General features: G+C 37.4%; 1 protein-coding gene across 1 annotated transcript; it reads right to left on the minus strand.

Annotated features, from left to right (window-relative positions):
* Nucleotides 1-13,519: 13,519 nt before the first annotated feature.
* slc6a1b (solute carrier family 6 member 1b) lies at nucleotides 13,520-26,965 on the minus strand. The gene is made up of 15 exons (XM_058373756.1): nucleotides 26,667-26,965; nucleotides 25,449-25,802; nucleotides 24,639-24,770; nucleotides 24,299-24,399; nucleotides 23,468-23,577; nucleotides 23,058-23,190; nucleotides 22,719-22,853; nucleotides 21,614-21,717; nucleotides 21,247-21,371; nucleotides 20,295-20,407; nucleotides 19,984-20,115; nucleotides 17,662-17,764; nucleotides 16,945-17,045; nucleotides 16,680-16,847; nucleotides 13,520-16,160 (listed from the first exon to the last, which is right to left on the minus strand). Exons 2-15 carry the CDS (start codon nucleotides 25,681-25,683, stop codon nucleotides 16,053-16,055), a joined length of 1,800 nt encoding a protein of 599 aa, XP_058229739.1. The 5' UTR covers nucleotides 25,684-25,802; nucleotides 26,667-26,965; the 3' UTR covers nucleotides 13,520-16,052.
* Nucleotides 26,966-27,746: the final 781 nt, after the last annotated feature.

Consider the following 27,746-nt stretch of genomic DNA (forward strand, 5'->3'; position numbering starts at 1 on the left):
TAGTCATCGCTGGACGTAGGCATTTCCGTCTAATTAGGCGGCAGTGTTTGGGTTCGGATTCTATTCTGAATCAGGGTCTGAATCTGGCATTGTTGAACCATGTTGGCATGCGCACCGGTGTGCAATCAGAGCAATGGATGTCTGAGCCAAGTGGTGAGGATAAGGCATGAATGAAATCTGCAGTCCTAGTATAGTGAGCAAAATTAGGCTAAATAGTGAAATTGTGTGGTATATCAAGGGAAAATCATTCAACCGTTCTAATAACACATAGAAACTGGCTTGCCAATCAGCTACACAGCAGGGATATGAAATATAATGTATCACTCGCTCCAACTGTAGTCAAAAGCTGCTGAGCACATAGCGCTGTTTGATGTAAAAGGAAAGATGGCTGTATGACAGTGGTATTTACTGGAAATACTACATCCTACAGCACTTTGTGACTTTGACGCAAGCTCTCGGAACCATGCACACAAGGTTGATTTTCATCATGCCAGGGAGTTAGGAAGGAGGAAATAGAGCTCACCTTCAGCCACTGTGACGTAAAACTGGTCAATGTAGGCAATCAGAGCTTTTGTGAAAGGAGGTGCTTTTTTTATGAATTGTGTCCAGCAGCATGTGTTCCATTGTGTTCCATTCCAATGTGTTCCATTTCCAGTTTTTTTTTGCTAAGGAGACAGTGGACAAACTCATGCTCGCTGCTAATGTGTACTGACATTTTGTCTTTATGTTGTGCTTTAAAAACAATAATAATGTGAACATTGTGTCCCCCACAAGAATAACACTATAAGAATACACCACTACATTATTCTAGTTTGTGGTTTAGCATACAGCGTCTTCCCTTTATAGTTTTAATGAAAAAGCACAAATCAACAACTTATTATTCCGGTTTCTTGGAAAAAAATATTAGATAAGTTGGACAGTTAGTGTCCCCATGATCAGCTAATCAGAAATAGTATATAATACATGCGAATAAAGGCTCTATATTTGTCTATATTTAGAAGTACATGCAAAGGAAAATGTAAACATCCAAGATAAGCAGTTTAATAATGAAGGGTTCTCTAATAATTAAACCCTTCATTTGCGTAGCACCTTTCACACAAAGGCACGTCTAAATACGAGCTGAGGTCCCTTCCCCTCCTCCATCTCTCCTCGTTCTCTGACACACTGACTGAAATCGGTTACCCAAGTGGCCTGATGATTACAGTGATTAGCATTGCAACGAAGTCAAACATGTAGACCTGTTCAAGATCATAATTAAAGCAGTGCCACATTTCAAGAATCAGAAAGCAACAATACAATTTTTCCAAAGGAAACGTGGCTTCAGATTTCTTTTTAATTCACTGTGTCATTATACTCCATCACTGCTGTTGCCATAATGTAGAATATCTGTGAACTAATTGAGGTGCCGAATGTTCTGATCCACAGGGTGTTTTTTATTTGTGTCAGATCGAGTATCTTAATCAGCATAATGATGCAGAGGCAGAAAGAATCTTTGTAATAGTGCTATTTCTCGACACAGTGAAGGAAGACACTATGATGGACATTGGCCATTAAGAAACTGACAGGCCTGTAATGCAAAACAAAGTGTGTGTGTGTGGGGGGGGGGATTTGGGGGGGGGTGCTGTGGAGTGATGTCTGTTTCAGCAATGGCAGTGTAACAGTGACACAATGTAGGGTATAATATAGTATAAATTTTTATATATTATAAATATATAATGCTATATATTTTGTTGTTAACTAAAAGTGTAAATATTCAGCATAGATACACATTGTGTTCACACAAAGAAACATATGAAGTAAAAAGAGTAAATGTAATAAGACCTGGGTGATGTGCTACTATACATTTGCTGAATATTTCTGATATACAAACCAGTTGTCATGCAATGGACAATTTTCCAGACAATGACAGAGAAAGCCAACATGGACAATGATGATATATATATATTTTTTTTCTCTTTATAGTTAAATGAAGTAAAATATTGGCAAAGTTATCCAGCCAACTTTTCGATTCAATTAAAATACAGTATGAACAGAAGGGAAATATGTTCAGTGTGAATATTCTAGACTAATACAGAACAAAGACTTTCTAAAAACATCTTGAAAGTCTCCTTGATTGTACCAGCAGTTACTGAAATACGCTGAGGCTGTCTAACTTCGATGGATTAATTTACAACTATGACAGAGAAATTTGCATAAAACACTTGTTCTAGTGTTCTTTGTGAAGTAATGTATAAAAATATTAATATTTAGTTAGACTGTGGAAGCCGGTGCTACTCACCTGAAAAAAATAGTAGCTAGTAGTCTGAATCTTTTGACTTTCTTCACGATGAACAGACTATAAGCATCTACAATTACAGGCTACCAGATTTTTACAGGCTACCATGATTTTCACATGCCACCATCTTGGTAGCTGATCTAAACTTTGGGTTTCAATCTCAACAATTTAGAATTTGCTTTATTACACAATAGTATGATGAAGATTCTGTGGATCAAAAACAAGTTGATGTCATCATAATAATGCCAGGGATACAATGGTACAAAAAAATTGGTTTCTGATACCCTTTAATGCATCTTTTTGCCAAGCAGAAAGTAAAATGCAAATAAATAAAGCCGAACCACAATCTATTTTTCTTTGAAGCTTTGTCTCTATGTCCTGAGAGACGAGATTGAGGTCAGTGAAAGCATGCAGCAGCGGGGAGAAAAGCAGCTGTGTGAGGAGGTGTTTAAAGCATGTATAGATTTTTTCTTCACCAGCACCCTCTGATTATAGATAATTATCCCTGTGATGTGAAAGGGGCTGAGAGCAGTACTCCTGGAGAGCCATTACTGAGTCGAGCATCAACTCAAAAGCCAGTGATGAGATTTTCACCTCTAACACCTGCTGTGAGGCCCATCACCATTAGGTCAGGATACTGGACATAGACTCATGAAAAGTCTATGTAATAGAAAGTCATAATAAACATACTTTCACTTGGGGGAGAAAGGACATTTTGTTACAAGAACCTTATGAGTGACAAATTAAATATTTGAACCTCAATGAATAGATATTTGTTCATTTTGGATAAGGATACCCATACAATAGCATTAATGACAAAAATGTATATAGTATTTTGTGGATACTACTACTACTACCACTTCTACTACTACTACTACTAATAATATTACATTTAAAGAGATACATAGATATTTCAAACTTAAGATTGCATACATCGGTAGCAAATACAATCAGTTCCCAACTAAAATAAATTCAGTTAACAATCATATAAAGAAAGCCTGTAAGAAGCACTGGTTGGTTGTTTGATACGCAAACCTCTTAACACCATGTCACAGTGAGCTACCTTTGGTAACCATTGTTTTAAAGATTACTTAAAGATTACAAAACTATGAAAATGATAGTAGAAATACAGCACAGGCTCTAATAGAGTATGTATATGAAGGCTTTACCAAAAATGAAATGCAAAGTGCTCTTCCTTATCCTTGTCTCTAGGATGGAATGAGGATATGTGAGAGAGCAAGACAGAGACTCCTCTGCAGCATTAGGTCTATATCTAATGTGACACTAAGGTGAGTGGATGCAGCTGTCCAGACAGATGAGAATCCAGTCCAGTGACCATAGAGGCTGTTCAAACACATAATGGATACTGAATGTGGTGATTTTTTTTGTATGGTAGGTGGTGTAGGGGCAACTTGATTCCACATTAATTTGACATTTGCTGTCATATCCTCTTGTACATTATTATTGCAAGCCATGTTATACCTGTACAGACAGCCAAAATGATAGACTGAGAACCTGCCATGAAAGGATCTGTTCAAGAAGCAAACACTTGAGAGTAAAGGTATTACTAAATGTGGGTAAGGCTTTTGAGGCTTCAAATCCATATCAATTTCTTTTAACATAAAAATTTAAATCTAGACAGATGGCCTCAATGAATGAAACGACGACTGATGTAAATATGTTTATATGTGAATGTGATATCATGCGGCATCCACAAAATCAAGCTATTGCTCAATTAATGGACCAGAATTACGTGTCATGAATCTACACAAAACAACCAATAATTCTGAAGAGATGGAAGAAAGAATGCACAGTATTTTGCATAATTATTTAAAATGTATATAATTGCACCTGATCCTGAATGGTCCCAAAGTTTTTAGAGAACATATCTAAACAAACAGCATAATGAACACTAAGAAGCTTTCAAAGTCCTAGCCCTAGACAAAGAATTAATCAGGGTTTACTAATAGAAAATATGCCAACCTTCTCACAAAGCACCAGAGCAAGCAGAGAAAGCATCCCACAGAGCACCATTCAATTCAGGGTTAAAAGATGCAAAGAATATGACACAACCATATCTTTGGCTAGAGAAGACCAATCACCAATTAGACAAGGAATTTGGTAGTCAAAGAAGCAACCAGTAGGCCAAGGGTATCTCTGTAAGAGCTGGAAAGATCCACAGCTCATATGTGAGAAGCTGTTTAGAGGGAAACCATTGCCCGGACACACCAAGCTGGATGTTCAGGATAAGTGGTTTCCAATTTGGAGAATCAGCAAACAATCTGATGAGGCCAAAATCTTACATTTTGGTCAAATCCAACACTACTCATCACCCTAAAATTCCTTTTTCACATTGAAGCCCAGTGGTGGTAGCATCATTGTGAGAATTGATTTCAACAGCAGGGACTGGGAAACTGGTCAGGGTTGAGGTCAAGGTGAATGAAGTGATATACAAGGCAATATCCATTCTAATTGGGGTAGATAATCAACTTCCAAAAGGACAATGGCCCTAAAGATCCAGTGAAAGTTATACAGGAGTATGTTTACATTTTAAGCATTTATTTAGGGTCATTCACAGAAGTGCTTTGAAGCCTCTATTGAAACTCAACGAGGTAGGACTTTAGTCTTAGTTTAAATACTGTCAGTGACTGTTTCAGGCAGCCAGAGGAAGGATATTCTTCAATTCTGTTACTAGGACAGTAACCATGCCATGCTAAAGCCTCAGAGGGAGTCTGGTGCGGAGCAGGATGTGATAAGTTCTGGAGACTGCTCTGTTTTGGCTCCCAGCAGCAAATTGCAGTTTTCAAGATGATGAGATGAATGTAATCAGCACAGAAATGATATGTGACCATAGCTAGAAGGATTTGACCTCTGATAGAGTGGGTATAGAGGAAGAACAGAAGAGGACCCTGTGGAATTCACTGTTAGTTATGAGGATGGACAGGAGAGACTTGTGACTGACTTTCTGAAAGCTGATTATGGTGCAGGAGAATGAGGAATGATGACAGTGTGGCTGATCTAGCAATAGATTCATTGCTGTTACTGAGATCAGAACAGCACTGAATTGAAATGCAAGACACTCCTTAATTCAAGGCAAAGCAAATGTGGAAATATGAATTACAAATCCACTGACATTAACTTTACTGACATGAATTTTATTTGATAGCCTTAGCATGTAAAGGGCAAGAGCTATTAGTAGCCAATTCAGCCCAGATAAATCTAGAATCACCCTTGTTCAATATCCTTCTTCTGACATGAAACTCTTTCTGTTCTTTTCGATGGCGTCTTTGTCCAAGAGGGGATAAATATTTTGGTTCTTGTAGTGGACTGGGGGCTCGAAGCAGAACTGCACTTTGTACATATATGATATTGTCAACAGAATCACTGATGTAGTTGCTACCCACTAATAATACCTTTGCTTTAATAAACAAGACCTGTTTAGGTCCATCTCATGGAGACTGACAGACTTTATGGGCATTGAAGTGGTTGAAACTGATCTCGCCTGCAGAGTTGATTCCCCCTCATTTGACCATCTCCCTGTCCATCTGGCTGGACAATATGTTGAGAGAACACCATCAACTTCAAGAACCTGCCTCTAATGGGAATATGGACATATCCCCCCTCGGTCAGGGTCCAGAAACAAATGAAGCCCCTGCTGGTACAAGAAGGATTTGATCATTTTATATTATTAACTTATCCAACATTCTATTGCTGTAGGACTATTGAGGGAAAAATCAATATATCCCACATACCCTATTCCTTGACTTGCCTCCAGCAGTCAGCCTAAGTCTACCAGACCATTAAAGATGGGGTCACCATCCATCAGCAGCTTTCTGACCTGAAAGAGGTATACAGCAAAACAGGACCACTAAACTGCCACCTATCAGACCTCCCAGGCCATTGACCTCATGCCAGGAACCACACCATCTGTCTCCAAAGTGTACCCCCTTCTCAAACAAATGGCTGCTTTGAATGAATACATCAGTGAGGCCTGAAAGAGGATTTCATTAGGCCATCCACATTACCCCCATGAGAAGGTTTCTTCTTCACTGAAAAAAGACAGAGGATGGAGACTGTGCATTGATTCCCAAGGACTCAGTGAAATCACCATAAAGTGTCACACACCAGACCTCCTAACTAGTTTCAACTACACAGTTTGTTCTATTTTGGTATGTGCAAGCAAGTTTTCTGTCATAGAAATCAGACCTCCTTAAAATATTGTATGGCTTTTGATCATTATTGAGTAACAGCAGAAGGCTTCAGCACACCATCAGTTCTGTTTGAGCACCGAGCTCTGAACATTTGTTAGAATAGTCATATATGGATAAAATAAAGCTAAAGTACTGTTGTATATTCCTTTGCTTAACCTTTGTTATGAACTGTGAATGAGAAAAACACTTAAGGTTTTGGATTTATGGTCAAATCACCATAATTGCATAAGAGTTGTTCTCCCAAACAAATGGATAAATTAACAACTGGATAAATTCTACGAATGCCAATAAATGAATTTGCCCAACCACATATAAAATAAAACACTGAACTGAAGACTGTCTTTTTTGGAGAATAGTAGAGCATATCTACAGTGAGTCATAAACAGATTTTAGGCATCAAATAGACAGAGGCGTTTTTTCATTGTAGTATTCACTGTATTCTTTTCATTGTGATGCCCCTTGTACTTCTTCTTCAAAAACCTCTGTGTTGTTCAAAGCTAAAGGTTGGGGGGTGGGTGTTGGGGGGGGGGATTAAGTGGGGGACCAGACAGGGTAGTTTTTAATTCATTTGATTTAATTAACAGTCCAGGCAGCAGCTCGCAAACACTAATGCATGACTCACAGTTTTCTCTTATTTTTAAAGGGAGTGTAGCATAAGAAAGAGTGCAGGGAGAAACTGGTCTTAGCAAAGGATAAAATCCACATTACAGTGTATTTTATAAAAAATAAAAATAAAATCATGTTGGATTTATCAGAGAATATACATAATTATATATACATGCTAAACATGTAACCATGGAACATGATTTTAAAAGCTTATATTTAGTTATTCTTTTTGTACTTAGATATGCAGTGAGGTTGTCTGTGGATTACCTTATTTTATGCCATTATGCCACCATTTCTGACAATCTATTAACTGAATTAAGTGGATTGATTTTGGTCTGTATGTACGTCTTATATGAAAATATGAAATCTTCAGTGAAAAGATAGAAATGATCAACCATAGGGCTTAAACGTTTGAGACTAAATAACAGAAAGTAAGAGATAAAAGTGCTAATATATGAAGTTCTTAAAGCTAATTGAATATGTGAATACACCCGATATGGCAATTGATATTTGGCAATTGATTTTACACATTAAATTCTTATATGGTTGACAGAAAAATTTCATAAAATTATTTCATTAATTTCATAAAATTGCCGTTTAGTGAATTTCTTTATTCGGAATATTATGAATGAATTAATTAATCAACAGCAGATTTCTGATGGTAACTGATTGCACCAGAACTAATTTAGATGTTTCACAGCGATACTTCATGTCTGTTTTTATGACATTAAATCCATTTCAGCTGGAAACACTACAAAATGCAGGGTGGTGCATGTACACAAAGCACTGTATCGGCCACACACTATCTATCTGTATCTATCTGGCTCAACAGCCAATAACTAACCTGACTGACTGACAAAACCTAAAAAATGTTTTTCATGGCAACTTTATTTGCAAATTTATTTTGCTGACTGTTATCCTGGATAGTAGATAATTCTAGGCTGATACGGCTCATAAAGGTCAGTATAAGGAATGCCCAGTATATTGCTAGACACAATTTAATAATATAATTCATGTTATAATGTAATATACAGTGTCAGTTATACTTTCTCCGGCATGGTCTGGGAAGATCACCCTTGATTATTGTATGCGGAACATCTTAGACTTAATCCAGGCTGAATGATTCATCTGTACTTCATAGAAAGTGACACAGTGCCACTCTAGACCGTGAACTAGAATAACACTCCTACTACTACTCTCTAATACTACTGCTGTGAATTTGATAGTATAGTCATAGTCATATATCTATCTATCTATCTATCTATCTATCTATCTATCTATCTATCTATCTATCTATCTATCTATCTATCTATCTATCTATCTATCTATCTATCTATCTATCTATCTATCAAACTTCTCTACTTCTCTCTGTGGCCGAGCTGAAAGGATATATGCCTGCATGTATGCCTATAATCAAGGAAAACGTCATATTTTCCTCTTCTACAAATAGGCGAAAGGTCAATTTTAAAGGTCATTTAAAAATGACACTAACCAGAAAAGAACTTGGATCTCATAGACTGTGTAACATTCAAGGGCAATTTTAAGGTTGAAAACTCATGTACCAATTTCCCTGTAAGTGAGAAATATGGCATTCTTTGACAGTGCCAATGTCTTATGTATGCGCAGCAGTAGAGCTGAACACCTGTAGGAATGGTTTGGAGGGAATTGTGAAATCATCCCTTACTTTTACTGGTGATTAGACAGGCAGTGGTGCTACACTCCCCTCTGAGAAAGAAGCTTATACTTAATGAAAGTCACAGTCCCCAGCCAACACAAGACATCCTGCTTGTCTTGATCTATGGAGAGACAGTAAGATTCCAGAAAATAGGATTCACTTATTTTTTTTGCAGCTGTGGCTTAGCAACCATGTTTGGATACACACACAGGTTCAGGTTCAACACAGAAGGCCTCACCAAGACAGACACAGGGCTCAAAAGTACAAAAAAAAAACCATGATGATGTGTAACGATGCTAGTTAGTAAAAATCTATTCTATATATATTTTGTCTCATCACTAAATTTCAAAGCTCATAACAATTCACATCAAAACTCATCAAGACTGGTCATCCTGGTCTATACGCAAGGATTATGAAACCTTAGTCTATGCTTTCACAGTTTCCCATCTTGATTATTTCACTTGTTTTTCTGACGAAATAGAATTGCAATACATCCCATAACCCTATGCAATACATCCATTAACTTCTCAAATTTGCACACACAAAAACATGTTTCTTTCACTTTTCATCCACATTTCAGGGATACGGTATTTCTTGATCTAGATCACTGCTTGTGAAAAGAACTATGTGAATTTTGTGGCACCCAAGTTTTACTATTCACACCCTCCCTATTTCACCTCTCTTTAACATCTTTAAAATCTTTGTCCTAAAATAAATTGCTACCCAAACATGCAGGGCTTTTTTTTGAATACAGACCCGTGTTGTTCTATTTTGGGGAGTAAACATGGGTTGTAAGATATATAACCATTTACATTTACAATATCGCTCTCTATATCAGAGCAACAGAAAATGAATGCTGGTCTAAACATGGCCAAGAGTCTAAATACTGTGGAAATGCTATTTATGCAACTTACAATCTGGCCATTTATGTGCCTGATCTAAATGAACCAGATCATGAAAAACATGTTTATATGAGGTATTTTTATGTAGTCATAACAGGAAGTCATAACAGAATACATTTACTTTAGCACCACACTTAGCCTTCATATGTAAAGCTGTTTTTGAAGCCAGTACCTGACAGATTTTGCTGATATATATATAGGAATCTATTCTTCAATCTACTTGTGCAATGTTTCCTGTGCCAATGGCTGCAACACAACCCCCAAGCATAATAAATCCAGTATTAGGCTTAATAGTAGATGTGTATGTTGTTTGGCATACATCAGACATTCATGTTAGTGACGAGGTCACATTTGTGATCAAGTTCCCTTCTGATGACTCCTACATACAGGTAATGTTTGTGCAAGCAAGGCTACATGGTGCATTATAGCTCCTGTGTCTTGAGTCTTGTTCTGGTCTCGACAGTTCCCCTGAACAACCTTTGACATTTTGGAGAGAGAAAATTGCAAGCTGGAACTTTTAACGTGTCTTGGCTGCTTAGTGGAGACCATGGTTGTGTTGAAGAGCCAGAGATTTTCTAACGCTCTGGAATTTTTATTCCTAATTACCACTCTTTACCTATCAAATGAGTCCTAATGAGTCAATTAAGGTCTAACATGTTTAATAACTTCTGAACTGGAAGAGTATCTGAACTTTTGTACATTATTTAAATACTGAACTACTATTAAATATATATCTTTGTAAGTTCATCAAAAATAAAGTAATAGTACGTTAATATTTTGAGACAAAATGCGGCAGTGGTTGTGTTTACTTCTTTTCACTTATAAAATATCTTAAACAAAACATATATTTTGGCCTCAAACTTTTGAATACACTTCACTTCAGCTGAATTAATTTCATTCATTAGTGAAACATGAATGAAAGACCATATTGCTCCACTAACACAACATCTGTTTAAGAGAATCGTCTCCTACAGCACTCTCGCTTTCTCACTTCAGTAAACATTTTATCCTGTTTAGGGTCACAGTGGATTGGGAGCCAATCCTGGGAACTCGGCCAATCCGGCGTGAGTGTATGGAATACACTCTGGATGGCATGCCAGTCCTATTCTCTAGTGATACACATACATGATTGTAGAGAGAAAGAGAAGTGTAAAGATGGAAATAAGACATTAATGGAATCTTAAATGGAGGAAACCTGTTAGCATTTGTATTTTGGTTTACCATTAAAAAATGTATATGGATAGTGTATGTCTGAAGACGTCTACATAAATAATCTAGATAAAGGTTCCCATCTTGCATTTTACTTCACAATGGAAAGGCAATTTCTAAAGCTATAGATGCACAAAGACCCAGAGATATATAAACATCATTAGCTACAATGAAATTAACTATATCAGCAAGCCACAAATGAAGACAAGATATTAAACCTTAAGTGCAATGTAATTTCTTCTTGCTGAAGATTCAACATCAAATGCGAATCTTTAGCAAGTCACTGATAACTTATTGCCACTAAATAAACTCTGCATTGTTGAAGTCTCTTCATTATGTGATGGGAAAGTGATATATACATCATTATGTACATCATAGCGGTTTGCTGGAGGCGGTGCGGTGCTCCAGCAGTTTTGACAGAATGATTGCCTAAGCCACTATTATGAGGAGGAGGTAATTGCCTGTGAAAAACAGCACAACATGTGAGCTCCTAAACAGTCTGGGCCTAGAAAAATGACAGCAAAGCATAAACTCCCTCCATGGAATATCAATTTTGCTCTGTGCTTTCATTCCCTCAGTGCGTGCATTAATGGGTCTCTCCAACAAGGACGGCAAAATAAATGGCAATGAAGAATTGGAAAATATACCTCCCACATATAAAAGTAGAGAATAGACACGTTGCTTTGATTGCTTCTAGACTAGGCAGTATGTTTTATGTTCATGTTTTTGTTTTGCAAAGTGTAGTCTATTATGAAATATTTTTCTTTACCGACATACAAATATATTTCTGCAACATTGGAAGGCAAAAAAAATGTGTAACGGTTTTTCCTGCTGCTTTTAGGTCATCCTGCAACTCTTTTCAAGTGACTGCTGGTTTTCTCTTTCCTTACTTATCATTAGTCATGGAGGAATCTTGCATGATGTACATGTACAGTGACAATTCATTATGCTTCCATGCACTTACACATCCATTTTATTGAACCAGGTGAACTGATAGGGATGATCTTTGCTATGATGCTTTTTCCGCTTGGCTAGCATGTTAGAACAGTGGGTAGTGTGGGTACCTCACATCTCCACCGTTCTAGGTTTGATCCTGAGCTCAGGTTACTGTCTGTGTCAAGTTTTACATGTTCTTCCTATGGGTTTCCTTTCACAGTCCAAAAACATGGCAGCCGGCAGAGGTGTATGTGCATGGTGCCTTGAAATGGATGAGAGTTGCATCCAGGAGAATTCTCCCACCTTAATACAAGTCTGTTGTGAAAAAACAAATAATAGCTTTTTCTCATGTCTAAATTTCCGTGCATGCCTTTTTTTTTGACACTTTGAGGAGCTAAAGTAGGCTCTTAGGTATCAGAAACGCAATAGTCTAATTAATGTATTTTATTTATATCCATTAAGACCTCTCTGACCTTTATAACATTATAATTTAAGTATGTAAATATATACAGTCCCATCTGTAGTGAGATTCAGTCACAGGCCGCTACCTTCATACTAATGTCTCGTCCCAAATCGATCCCTGGCTCAACAAAAATGCAACAAATGGACTGCTGTGAAAGAGTCATAAAGGCAAAAGGCATTCCATGGATCATTATTATTCAGCTGTTTTATAACAGCCTATATTAGCCAACAGCCTATATTTACTGGATATGTTGAGAGCTGAGCGCACAGTTCCATGGTAGACTTGCATCCCTTATGTTGTACAGATCATTATTTGATAAAATAGGACTCTCCACTCGAGCATGAAATTGGTGGAATAAATTAACCAATGCAAATGTTACAATGGACGATTAACGGAGGTTAATAATCACAAGAGGTCAGAAATTGCTAATGAATGCCACATATTTTACAGATATGAATAAAATCAATTTACATCCCTGTCATATTGGTCAGCACTAACAAAATATTAAAAAATATTTAGCAAAAAATATTATAAAGAGGATAAAGCAGTTACTGAATATAAGTAAATAAATATATGACTGTGATTTTTTTTGTATCATGTTATTCTTCCATGTGTTGTATATTGATCTTCACCACAGCGAACCAAAAAGGGATTTCACCACAATGTACATGAACACAGATTTTCTTCCTTATCTGTTCATTCAAAGCTCTATTCCCTTTCCTTATGTACTGTATCTTTCCCTAAAAATGATGTCGAAAGTTGAAAATTTCATTTACAGTAGCAGAAACTGTAACTACAGTCATTTTCATATCCATTGATTTATCCTTTGCTTGTGACAGACACATTTACTGTTTCATTTCATAAAAATATTATTGTATTGCTAGTCAGCTAGATAAAATAACCTACTGAGAGTTAAAAAAACAAAAGAAAATGTATTAAAGGAAGTATATCTATACAAAATTAAAGACATTTTATATGTCTGCTTTTGAGAATCTGCTTTTCTGAGTACTGAAATGAAATTTCCAGAGCTCTCCAACTAAACTAAATGAAATCGGATGGATAGAGATCACAGTATCACACAGTATTATTCAAGTCTATTCACATCTATTCCTATGTTAATCGGGCATTCATATTCACGTGTCCTTATAACTAATATTTCAGTATGCTTATGTAAACCACGATAGTAACAAATTTAATCAACAAAAAAGCCGTTTGTACACGAAGACAAAAATACCAGGTGCATTATAATCTATAATACTTTATTTATTTATTTTTCAGATAACATGGCAATCATGCTTTTTATACACCACAATCTAAAGACATTTAATATATTTTTTTTTACATATAATATCTTACATTAGGTGCATGAAACAGTTAGAAATATACAAAACAATATTCTCTGACTAGACATATCATCTATAGTTTATTATATTCTTCTGCTTTTGTTATTGATATTCTTTCTTTCTTTTTTTTTTTTTACATTTCAGAAATACTATGTGCTTTAGTTTCTGAGAGTATTATTGCAGAAAACAGTAAATAATAAGAGTCTTTAACATTTAGACAAAACCTCAGTGGTCATATGGACATTCACAGATACTTTTACACAGTACAGGTTTACAGAGAGAAATCTGCTGAATGAGAACTTTGTACAAAACATACGCAACGCTAACTGATTGCACAATTTTAGTTCGATATCTTTGCTGAGTCGTTTATCCACGTCCCTGTCACATGTAGCTGCCATAGAAGCAAACTAACTCTGTCCCTTTTTTTTTTTTTTTTTTTGAAAAACAACCGCTGGAGCTTGTGGTTTTAAAGCTTTGTGCTTTTAACCAGTGGAATTATAATAACAGGGGTTAAACCAGTCATACACACAGTAGCATTCACATACACTTTATCTAGTTACTTATTGCCAAGGCATTTCTCAAAAGAAAAAGACCAAATATGTAGACCATATAGATATTCCAACATTTTAATTGACTACAACTAGCCTGTGATATTTTTTTTTTGCTGGTTTCTTTAAAGGTGACTTTCCCCCAAAATGGCCTCACAAACTCTGGAGACACACTATGGCTTCTGCTCACAGTCTGATTATTTGCTGAAGGCCATTCACAGCTCTAATCCATTTGATTCGGGTGGGATGGGGGGCAGGAAAGAGTCAAATTTGGTCACTTCCACCATTGTTCCTGAGGAGTGGCATGCAAATGAGCAGGACTGAACAGTGGAATCAGTGGCTATTACTGCCAAACATTATGCATTTTGTGTCTTTTTTGTACCCTGCACTTTCTAGGACACAGTGTGACGCGAAACACTTTCACATGCAAATGATTTCCATGTGAAAGCGATTTTGGTCCTTCTCACGCTTACATAAAAAAACAGACTAAAAACAGTTGAAAAAACATACAAAGTTATTTAGTTCTTAGAAAATAAAAAACTAACAGTCTCTCTTATGTGTAAGATGAATCTGCTTGTGTGACAGATAATTCATCGCTGCTTGTGACGTCTGTAAACTCAAATCCATACAGGTTTGTGCTTATTTTTGGACTGAAGGGTTACGGGCCTGTTGCAAACCCTTAAGCCCAGTTATAGCTGGATATGTTTTACCTGTCCTGTATCTTTTAAGTGATTTGATTGGACTTTTACAAGAATTTAGACAATATATCACATATGTAAACATCAGTATTATGTAACATTGTAGGCCTTGTCTTTTCAGTTAAAAGAGGTGTTACTGACTATCGCCAGGTTTTGTTATTCCATTACCATTAGTTCAAAAAGGACTACTTTCATAGAGAGATCGCCATGTTTGCTGAAACACTGAAGCTTTTCTTTTTTTTTTTTGCTCTGGATTTGTCATACAAGGAAAAAATTTAGACTGAAATCAAAAACCAACGATCTTATTGGCAATCATTTAAAAGTATAATCAGAGATTTTGGTGGAAGTTTGGCTAGAGCCGAAGCCGTGCACCCGGAACGCGTGCTAGCGTGTCTGAATGCACTAAAAATTGGGGGGAACTTTCATAATTGATAGACTAACAGGAAAGTATCCTGACTGGTTGAATATTGCTGGCCATGTTTGTTTTTTCTCCCATTTACAGAACATGACAGCTGCTGGAATGCTGGAACTTTACCAAATATGACAAGTGTTCTGGTGGAGAAATTGCTGACTGCACCTTTAATTTAAGTACCATTCAGGTAAAACTAATCCAGCTTGAGAGGGTGTTTGGGATAAATAAAGCAATAGGAGTCTCTTTACATAACCTTTTACACAGGCCATGAGGACCAGCTATATGCTCCCATAATGGCCACCGCTCAAAACTGGACATGATGCAGTTCATCATAATTGTCATATTTTTGCCAACTAACTTCATTCTTTTTTTTTTTTATATGTCTTCAAATACAATCAAATACAATTTGATTCTATTCTAAGATCTTTATACAATATCTTAACATAATTACATAAGGTAAATATATATCGAATTAGCACAGTAGTGTTCAATCACATTGGGATCCAAACAGTAATTGTTACAATGTTACGTTTTGGAAAGACTAATATCTTGCATATGCAATACGAACTAGCACTAGATCATCGCTGGATCGTTGTTTTTTTTTCGTTTTTTTTCCATACACACATTAAAATTTTCACACAGCTGTAATCAGGTTGGTTACATTTTCCCCCTGGAGGTAGGTGATAATATTTTAGACGTAGAAGTCCCTGCTAGCGTTCAACCTTGATTACTTGGTTTCGTTTTTGTTCCGAAGGGCCTGCAGTGTCCAGGGATTTAGATGTACGCTTCGTCGTTGGCTGCATTCACACTCTCAGGTTGCTGCTCGGGCCCATTCTCTTGGCTTTTGACCAGAACCGTAGGCTGAATCATTATCCGGAGACGCTGGGAAATTCAAAGAGATGGAGAAAAAGAAAATCTTTTTTTTTTTGCTCCCTGCAGTGCAAATTCAGTTGTCAAAGGGGACGGCTCAAAGCAGCAAAACTACAAAATCAACACGCTGATTGATTTGCCAATCAAGCTGTAATTGAAGCTAACTCCTGACTTTTCACCTCCCTGTGGTGATTTGCTGATTCGAGTGTGCCTATCTCACGCGCAGCCGCTATCAGCTCAGACCTGTGCGCTTTGTTCATAATTGCTAGTTTTGAATGCCTATTTCCAGAAGCGTCTCGGTGCGAAAGCGTGCAAGGCTTTGGTTTTTCTTTTTGTCAACGCTTCATCTGAAATGTCTAATTTATCCAATCAGCCCTGCATTCACTGAGCGGGATGCAAATTATCTGTACGAGATCAGATTCCAGAAGGAAGCCAGCGTTCTCATTTTCTCCGAATGTATGTCATGCGTACAGTTATCTACAGCTCACTCGCTGTATCTGCTGAGCAAACACACATAGGTTTTAATCGTACCTCTTTGTAGGAGCCTTTTAACGTTAAAAACATGTAGCCCATGTAGCCAGGAATGAGGACCATAGAAGACAAGGCCATACACCAGCCTACACCCTGTCCCCACTTTGGGAACACGTAATTATTCATGGTCAGGGGAACCATCTGAATCGCACTGAACAGGAACACACCCTAGAAATGCAAAAGAACAACAGTGGAAATGAATTACTTCCAAGCTAGGAAGAACTATCCCTATTATTAGCATGTATTTTTTGCTTTAATTACTTACAGCCACAATCAAGGGAGTAAACACCACCCAGCACAATTTCCACCAAATGCAAGGTTTGTATCCAATCATCTCTTCGATATTTCCATAGAACTTATTGACACCTTAAAGATGGACAGGAAAAAAAAGGTAGAGCGTTATTCAGCAGCGTGAAATGGTGCATCCCTTCGGATTACACTGGGATGTCGGCCAATGCAAATAGCCATTAATGCAGTAGTTTACATAATCAAGCCTACTATGCAAAACAATTAAGAAGGCACAGATTCATATGAAATGAGCTGAAATGCAGAAGTGAATCTGGCATTGAGATTAGCATGAATTAAATGGATAGTCTAGTATAATGAGATGTACTGAACCTGAACTGCCTTTTCATTATAAACTGTATATAGTAAAACTATCTTACAGCAATTTGAAATAAATAATTTGGTAATAATAATAATAATAATAATAATAATAATAATAATAATATACTCCAAGTATCTTTTTTTAGTACAGACAATTACCAATTTATCATACAGTAATAAGGAATTCTATAATTCTAATATATATATATCCTGTTTTATATGGTATATTATAAATAAGAACTTTATAACACGAGGTTTAACATTCCTTACAAGATGCAAGGGTCCATAAAAGGTGCTTCTGAATTGCTTTTTTATAAACATCTCTGGCAAATTAATAAATATAAATCATTTTATCATGACATAAAGAGATATTTACCATAGAACCAGGATATGGAGATGCATTCAAAGAACACCAGGAAGAGCAGACACATTCCACTGGCTGAGTAGTAATCGAAAAGCTTGAACACATAGAGGCCACCCTGTCCAAAAAATAGACATGAAAGACATGAAAATGTGTATATGTACATGGCTTATCTGACTTACATGCGTTAGTGGTTTATACCATTACAAACCTCTAGTTACAATATGGGCAGTTATCTTGCAGTTATGGAGCCTGTGCAGTTTAAGCTTAATCTGTCAAGGGGAGTGAGGGGACTGAGGCAAGATCACATGCTGGAATTAAAGTGTGTCCAGTGCTTGGACAAGTGTTATGCAATCCAAAATTTTCGAGCAATATGAAAGTATACCACATTTTCTGAAGAATAATTCATTCTAACCTTTGTGATACGCTCCTTAAATTCTGACTGCTCAGAGATAGTTAAAGCTAACGAACAGATTGCAAACTGATGGCAAATGGACTAGCACAGAACAGTCAAAAATATGTTCTGTATGTTGCTGTCCAGCATGTTGGACAAATTGCGTGAGGCCAAAAAAGTCTCTTATTCTTCAGAAAATATGGTAAATGTGCTCTATGGAAAAGTGCTGTAGATTAAACAAGAAGAAGAACCTGGGAAGCTCATCAGTTCACCACTGCTTTTCACACTTTCCTGTAAAAACAGATACTTCTGCTTGTTGGTTGTGTTTACATCCCAGTAAAAGCAATGGGATTTACTTACCAGTTGTGGAAAACATACACAGTACATTCAGTAATTAATGAGATAATGACAGACAAACTTAACCTTGAGTGTGCTTTCATAGTTTTATCATTTAGTCTTTCTTTGGAGACAAAAAACACAACTGTTTATGAATGGACATCAAGAATTTGCCTGCCCAAAGATTTCAAAACAAAGGCAGCTGAGTAAATGATTTTATTTTCCAAGTTATAGTATATTTTGCTCAGTGTATATTAGAACACTGTGTAAAGCTCTGTTTAGTCAGCTGACAGATGAAATGGGTGTTTTTTCTCTATGATGGACCAACTGATAGACCAATGGGCTGACTACATTCCAGGCTGCAGCAAAATGAATAACTGACATCTTCATAATAATTAGAACCGAGCTTTACTGAAGAGAGGCATTCATCAGGGTAACCTTTGTAGGTATTGGAGAGGTCAATAGTTCAAATGGGAGATATACACAGAACATTCATAACTCAGACATCCCACAATGCTGGGCTTCATGAACTAGTGGCAAGTCATATGAAATCCTTCTTTTGGAGTTTGCAAAAAGACAAGTTGTATCCTATATGTGATAACTTGGTGGTTAAGGCTATGGACTACTGATGGGAAGGATGAGTTTGAATCCCAGGTCCACCAAACCACCATTGCTGGGTCCCTGAGCAATGCCCTTAAAACTCAATTGCTCATTTGTATAAAATTAGATGAAACGTAAGTCCAGATAAGGGCAGCTAACAAACGCTGTAAATATAATATGTAGAAAAAGGTTCTTTTGTATGATGAGACCAAAACACTTTTGGCTTTGGCAGGAAGTGCTATGTTTGGCATAGCTTTTGGTTTACTTAACTAACTACTGTTCATTTCCCATGGCACTGGGAGCTACAATGATTACCAGCCTAGCATGGAGGGAAAACTATTTTCTAATATTAGGATACAATGAATGAAAATGAATATCTAAATTTGCTTTGCCTTCAATCCAGATCTTTAAATTCCAATTCTTCTATTTGTACATAGATGAGTATTCTGGCTACTGTAGCTCTGAAGAGTAATGAGCCATTTTCCCCAACAGTTTATTGTTTATTAACAAAAAGAAAAAAAGAAAAACTTTCACTCAATAGTCATAAATCAAAGGTGACTTTTCACTATGTTTAATATTTTCATCCAGTACACATCAAAATGAACTACATGAAGTATATTCTCTTCATAAGACCCAACAAACCAACATTCTAACTAGAGCTCGGCAAATGAAAGTTAAGCCACCTACATTTTCAGCCTTTTCTGGTCGCACACCTTTATGTAACAGCTTGAGATTACTGTACTGTTGAACTGATAACACTACAAAGCCATTAGCTCTCGCAGGGAACATATTCGCTTGAGATGTTTATGTCCTCCAAAGCTCTTAACGCACAGTGAGCCTACTTAATGCAGCTTCAAGGGCTTTCAATCTGTCTATGTGAGGTATTTTTGCCTGGCATACGTTCAGAGGTATCAACACAATCATCCTTCTGCCTTTATATAGGACATAATCCATAGGATGAGTGAAAAGTGCTGCTATTTAGATAATCGCATTCACTGTGCACTTACCTGCGTGATGTTTGACAGTCCGATGATGTAAGACACGAGGCAGACGACAGCGATGAAGATTTCTCGTCGTCCTCGCAGTATGCGGGGAAACTCGTCCACCAACGCAGTGATGAAACCCTCTACTGTACAGAACTGTGGCAATGAAATTCCATTATTAATCCCATATGCATATGAGAATAAAATGTCACTTCAGATGATTAGAACTGCCATGGATATGCAGAGCAGTCAGAGTAGCAAGGGTACCAGTTAATATTTGGAAAATGGATTATCCAGGATGTGCAGTCTAATATTTGTCAAATAACTGACTTTACCTGACTGTCAATTCCAAGCATAAGCAGCATGGAAAAGAACAGAATTGCCCAAAGTGGTGAAATGGGCAGCTGGGTGACAGCTTCTGGGTAAGCCAAAAATGCCAGGCCTGGACCTGAAAGAGGAAAAGCGTAGTATTTTATTAGTAAAAAATATCTAGATGGGAAACATAACACCCCATAAATATTGCAAGACAATTAAATGGAAGTGAAAAGCATGGAGAGACCAAGCAGAGTGCATTCTTATCTGTTGAGTGTTTATTTCGCCATTTTCTTCAAAAACCATGGATTTTTGAATATATTTATAAGAACTGAATATTTTTTTTTATTTTACATAAGGTTCCTGACACCATGCTCTTCTCCTAGAGGGTTAGCATTATATAATGGATCAAATGCTTATGTTTTTCTCTCCTATATATAATGATTAACCCTTAAGGCATCACTGCTTCTCTATCTTATTTAGTAAAGGTGTAAAACATCAGATGCATATAGGTGGTGACTGGGTAAAACAAAACACTGGAATAATATAAGAATGGTACTCATTATGGTACTACAGTCCTAACCTCTGGTTTATGGGGTTCTAACATTTCCTCCCTTTAACCTATAAATCATTTTACTTCTTTCTAGTGCAATTGCAATGCACTGACTAATTAAGTATGTAAGTAAGTAAATAAGTATTATTTAGTCTACTTATCATAGTTATGTTCCAACAAGGGTCTATAGCACAATGAACACCGAATTGTGTTCATTATGACAGTGTAACAGATTTTTTTCCATAGTCATGATATAGCTCATATTATTACACTGATTCATATCTTGAGTTACGCAATACAGGCATTGCTTATATGCTAATTGCAGTTTCCAGCATGGAAACCTCATTTCAAATCCAAAGGCTAATTTAATTTCTGAAAATAATCCCCTGCACAGTTAAGCAACTGATATAAATCCCAGTTACCTGACGCAGCTACATCAGCAATAGACCTCTTTGTGATGTGAGCCATGAAGCCCACAATAGAAAAAATGACAAATCCAGCAAACATGCTGGTGAAGGAGTTGATGCAGCATACAATGATGGAGTCCCTGTGGAATACACAAAAGGATATTATCTAGGGTTATTATATTGATCTCTCATCCATCAGCACTGACGAGGACACAAGCAGACTCTATTGTAATTGGCAGTGGCTTTTCTCATCTGAAAGGTGAACCTTAAGTGCTGATGGATATATTGCTTTATAGAGTAAGACCTTTTTCCACATTTTTCCACTGAAAGGACACTGGTCTCAATTGAAGGCCTGTTGTTAAGTCATGTAATTGCTCCATACTTGTAAACGTTGTTGTTGAAAGGGTTGTAGCTTCCGAGTGCGATCAGAGACCCGAGGCCGAGTCCGTAGGAGAAGAAAATCTGAGTGGCAGCATCAAGCCACACCTAAGAAACGTGAGTGAGACACAGAACAGTGAGCGTCATTCTTATCAGTATGTGTCTCTGTGTCAGTCCAATATCATGTGTGTATCTCTTTTTGCCTTTTTAATATTTTTTAACATTAATAACATTTTTAAATGAATTTCCTTTGGCACTGTGAATTTCTCTGTGACTATAAATGATGGAGGTCTTTGCCTCTGACCTGTCAATCACTTTCTAGGAGGTGTGGCCTCATTGACTGTCACCTTCTGTGAAAGAGATGTGGCCACTGTATGTCAGTCAGTCTGACAGAGGTGTGGCCTCTGCATCTGGCGTTCACTGAGTAGGTGTGGCCTCTACATCTGTCATTCACTGAGTAGGTGTGGCCTCTGTCATTCATTGAGTAGGTGTGGCCTCTACATCTGTCATTCACAGAGTAGGTGTAGCCTCTACATCTGTCAGTCATGCTGAATGGGACATAACCTTCTTATCTGTTAGTCATTATGAAGGGGGTACAGCATCTGCGTTGTTCAGTCACACGTGACTGTGACGTCAGAGCTTGTCAATCCCAGTGTGGCGTGCATGGTCTCTGTATCTGTAAGCAAATCTTGAAAGGGCATGGCCTCTACATCTGTCAGTCTCTGTAAAGGAGATGTGGCCTCAGTGCTTGTCAGTCCCCATCAAGGAGGAATGGCCTCTTACTCCTCAAAGCTAACAATGTACAATAATAAAATCTATCTATCTATCTATCTATCTATCTATCTATCTATCTATCTATCTATCTATCTATCTATCTATCTATCTATCTATCTATCTATCTATCTATCTATCTATCTATCTATCTGCCTACCCACCTATCTATCTATCTATCTATCTATCTATCTATCTATCTATCTATCTATCTATCTATCTATCTATCTATCTATCTGTCTATCTATCTATCTATCTATCTATCTATCTATCTATCTATCTATCTATCTATCTATCTATCTATCTTCCAATTACATGGCAAATACAACAAGACATACTTCTGACTCCTTCAGCTTTTCAAAGTTAGGTGTGACATAGAACAAAATGCCCTCTTTCGCTCCAGGCAGCGTTACTCCACGGAAGAACAGGATAAGCAGCATGAAGTATGGATATGTGGCTGAGAAATAGACCACCTAAAAACATAAGTACAGTGAATTAGCAAGAGATAGTGTTCTGTCCAGGGCTAGTTGAGTTCATCAATAATATGCAGAAGGTATGTTAATAATACAAATAATTACACAGACTAACACATATCTAACATTCTATTTTTAGCCTGTAATAAAAAGCACACCTAAGCACTGTGCAGACAAGATGGAAAAAAAAGGTTTTACGCTTACCTTTCCTGTCCAACCCACACCTTTCCAGATACAAAAGTAGACCAGGACCCATGCGATGGCCAGCGTTATTGCCAGTGGCACTCTGATCTCCCCTGGTTTTTCTAGACCTTCTGTAAGCTGATGTACATTCCGTCTAAGGGCCACAGGAAAACATTATTAGTGTTGAAAGCATCTGACCTCAGACAAACTGTTATTGATAGAAGCTATTCCACTTAGTCAAAACACTGCCTTCATTCTTGATGCCCGTCATGTCAGCTAGAGCTGTCCGACGGCCAAACGGACACAATTGTTGCATTTTTGTGCAAATAACACTGGTCCTTTTTAGAACGCCGAGGACAAAAAGATGGCGTTTTAGCATGCAAACGAGAGTCCTGAATGCCAAAACTGTTCCAGTGAGTGCATGCCCTTACTCCCAAAACTCCACGACGGCGCTGGTCATGTTAGACGTGTTTGCCAAGCTGTAGTTGGAAAAGCATTGCTCTGTATTCCAGGGGTTGTTGCAGGATTTCCATGGGAGCTCCTGAAATAGGGCAATGTTTTATTTAATGATCTAAGATTTCAGAAATATTAGGATAGCTGTCAGTTTCTGTCTATAATACACATTACAGTATAATAGATCAGTGCTTAATTTGAGGATATTTAATCAAATTGCACTGCAAGGAGGCCTATTATTACAATCAGGATTTGTGTACTTATTTATACAAACCGGGAATAAAATAGTTTTATGACAATTTATCATTTGAACAATTTCTGTAAACATAAAACAGGAAGAAAATAAAAGGAAAATAATTCCACTTTACTGACAGATTTAACTGATTATTATCTTAGTCTTTAAATAACAAGTAAATAGAAGTAACATGATATTAACCAGTCAGCCCTGTGTAACAATCTTTAGCTTGTCAGTGTAGCCAAATAATATTAATGTTTAAGAGAGTTAAAACATTAATAATGATTTAATGATTTTAAATAAACCAAAGTCAATATATATAGCTCACATTACCACATTACCTCATTAGCTACAATTGAGCTCTAATGTCAAGGACATTGTATTTAGTCTCTTGTTTGTACACAAGGCACAATTGTGTTATTACAATACATTTCCATTGTATGTTGATTTGCACCTGGGCTAGCTAAAACATTTTATTATACTGTCCACCTGTGTCTATTACACTTACGTAGGTCTAATGACGCAAATGCCGATTCATTGTGATATAATTATGCTATAGAACGTCTGTGCTTACTGTAGTGAAGGAGTTGTATAGATAGTAAATGGCCCAGGCAATGATGACAATATAGTAGATGTTAAGCCAGAAGGACAGAACTGCTGCCGCCAGGCCGACACCTGCGAGCACAAACCAGAAAGGTGGTATAATATAAATGTAAATTAAATATCTGCCATCAAACAGCAATATGCCTGTAACATGCTTTGATTTCTAAAAGGGCAGAAATTTACTTTTCTGCAGAAAAGTAATTCTGTGTGTATTAAAAACAAAGAAACAAATTCATTGATTTTGTGGGTGAGAGACAATTTAAACAACAGAGGTTTAGATCTGGCTCATTGATTTTTCTATGCATTATTACCTTTGAACATAGGAGCCAGTTTCCACACTCCAAGGCCACCGATGGAGGTGTACTGACCGAGAGAACACTCGAGGAAGAACAAGGGAACGCCAGCGAATATGAGCGTCAAAAAATATGGAATCAAGAAGGCCCCTAAAGAAAACGATTAACAAAAATAATAAAAATAGAAAGAAAAATAGTATGTGAAGAACAGAAAACCATCTAATCATTTCTCAGATGTTCCACAGCTGCAATCTTTGATGCTCAGACATTTCCAATTACATTCTAAAATTAGACGGAAAGGTTAATTATTCAAGACGCTGATAAATGAAGCAGATTAACCATTAAAGGGCAGCATTCAGGTTAACCTCATCATTCAGCAATTAAAAGATTACATTATTTATTTGACATTTTCTTTATCAATTTATATAATTTATATAGTCAATAAATATATTTAACTTATATCTCATAAAATAAAATATAAAAAATAAAATTAGTGTCAATTATTCTGATTTTTAAATACACACTTAATTCATCTATATACACTGCTTTAAATTATTCATTACCATTATCATTTATAATGATAATGATGATGATGATGATGATTATTTTTATTAGTAGTAGTAGTAGTAGTAGTAAGATCACCACTAATATTAGTATTAGTAATATTAATACATACATTTGTTTAATTATAAAATAATTATTAATTAAAATTGTGAATGAAATTCACAAATGGTTGTTGATGTTATTAATGATTTTTTTTATTTACTATTTTTTATTGTTGTTGTTGTTGTTGTTGTTGTCATTATTAAGACAGATACCGGTGTTTACCTCCGCCGTTCTTGCCGCACAGATAGGGGAACCGCCACACATTTCCGAGCCCGATGGCGTATCCGACGCACGAGAGCAAAAAGTCGAACTTGCCGGCCCATGTTTCCCGGTCCGGAAGCTCTTTCTTCTTCTGCACTTTGACTACCAGAGTCTTGGGCTTGTCGTTGGCCGCGGGCGCCGCGTTGACCTCTGTTAGGACGTGTCCGTCTGAGGCTTTCGCGCCGTTCGTGGCCATGTCGCGCGGCTTGGCGGAGCTCCTGGCGCCCGGACGCGAGACTTCGGCACCGCTCCACGCGGACAGCAGCTTCGCGGCTCCGTGCCCCCAAAAACAAACTCGACTCGGACGGCGGAAATCTAGGACCAACACAGTTTAATCAGCGACCCTTTTATCTGAAACTTCATGTAAACCTTTTTTTTTTTTTTTTAAACTATCCCTAAATAAACATCTCAGGAGACGCTGTTATCCGGTCGCGCGCACTCGCCCCGACGCTCGAGCGAGTGTGACGCGACGCCATACAGGTCCAGAGATACGCAGGCTGCGTGTCAAACGGCACTACTTAACAGGCTAGGGCATGAAATGTTGCACTAATCTGCCATAAATGCTAATAAACTGCATCCTACTATTTTGACACTATTTAGTAGCCTAGGGAAGAGCGCGGTTTGGGACGCGACCGAGGTTCCGCGCGCACTTTATCTGCAGCGAGAATTCAAGGCGCACTTGCCAGCCAGTGTAGCGCATAAAACCACGGACAGAAACCTATCCAAAATCTATGGTTAGAAACGAGTAAACACTGGAAGAACGCAAAAAAAAGTACAAGTTGTGTTAGGGTCCGATTTAAAGGTCCGCATAATATTCCAATTAAATGTGAAATTGTAGATCCAAGATAGTTAAAGATTTTTGCATGCATTGAGTAACACCTGCATGAAGATGTTTGCTATTTCTCGTTCAGCTTTAAAAAGCAAATGTTAATGCAAATTTACCGTCCTGTTAACTGGAGATCATGATCATAAACACGCTCTCGCTCAGACCATTTGTTTCGCTATAAAATATCCCTTGTGGAAGTTGCATGGGAAAAGTTATCTGATAAAAAAAACATGCATTATTTCCCACCATTTTCTTACGTCCCTTTCATTAAATCACTCACTACATGACAACTCAGGTTGCTCCGATTGCCACAACAGTCCATAAATGAAGAGCTGAAGTAAAAATCTGCTTACATTTAACTGGATTGTCCTGTCAGACCTTGTCTGCTTATTCCTCGTGAAGGTATGCAAAGCCAAGTGTTTCCATAAAGCAGAAATCTTTTCAAATGTGTTTATCCTGATGTCCAAAATGAGAAAAAGCCCAGACAGATGGATCCTGTAGCAGCAGCAGCACCAACTAAAGCATCAAGCAGCACAGAGGAGGAAGATGATGGTGATGATGATCCTCCACCTTCATCCGCTGAGCTCCAATGAAAAAGTGAGGGTGAAATCTCGCCAAGTCCAACATCTCCAGCGCTGACATCACACTGGAGCATCTTCACAATCCCTGGCTTTTTATACAGGCTGGGGGTTGTGTGTGTGTGTGTGTGTGTGTGAGTGTGTATAAATGTGCATTTTTTTTTTGTCATCAGTTTAAAGAGGGTCGTTTGTTCCTGTTCAGCTCTTTCCTCTATTTTCATGAACACATCAATGCTCAATTGCAACAGTTTAACACTGGCTTAGTACTGGTGCAAAAAAACAGAACATTAGTGTTTCACGGATTTGATATTTATACAGATACACTGCTGAAACCTAACAGTAAAAAAAAAACAGATTTCCTACCAGCCCAGTGTGTCACAGCAATTACTTTTTCCAGCTTGATGTTATGCCTATAACTGTTTGTGCCACAGCTTGGCTTTGCCCTCGCCCCAAACCAAACCTTAGTGCAGGGCTTGCTTAAAAACACCATATAGCATTTTAAAAAACTAATTTACCCTGGCTGAACCAACAATTGCCAAAGTGGCAGATTTGGACGATGATGCCAATCGTGCAGAGGATTCTGCAAAACAGTGATAAGGGGACGAGTCAATAAGTGAAGTCTGGGGGTGAGAGATAAACCAAAGACTTGGTTTATAATCTTCTTAGCTGGCTGCCTTCCAAAATAAAATTCCCTTTTGGAGAGAACCGAAAGAATATTTGCTCTACAGTCTTCTACTCCAACGCTGTAATAAATTAGCTGTTTCCAGAGAAAGCACCGATGACGGATGAATAACAAGCAACTGTATTGCTCGACAAATTGACATGTTTATGACCTTTCATAATGAAGCATATGTA

Source organism: Hemibagrus wyckioides, linkage group LG21 (assembly GCF_019097595.1).
Source record: "Hemibagrus wyckioides isolate EC202008001 linkage group LG21, SWU_Hwy_1.0, whole genome shotgun sequence".
NCBI classification, from domain to species: Eukaryota; Metazoa; Chordata; class Actinopteri; order Siluriformes; family Bagridae; genus Hemibagrus; species Hemibagrus wyckioides.

What these genes read in the sequence shown, in the direction of transcription:
- slc6a1b (XM_058373756.1), bottom strand. Translation starts at nt 25,683, where the DNA reads ATGGCCACGAACGGCGCGAAAGCCTCAGACGGACACGTCCTAACAGAG. An exon ending in TGCTGATGTAGCTGCGTCAG is followed by an intron (nt 20,408 to 21,246) that starts GTAACTGGGATT and finishes TTCCTCTTTCAG; the next exon opens with GTCCAGGCCTGGCATTTTTG. An exon ending in TTACTCCCTTGATTGTGGCT is followed by an intron (nt 16,848 to 16,944) that starts GTAAGTAATTAA and finishes TTGCATTTCTAG; the next exon opens with GGTGTGTTCCTGTTCAGTGC.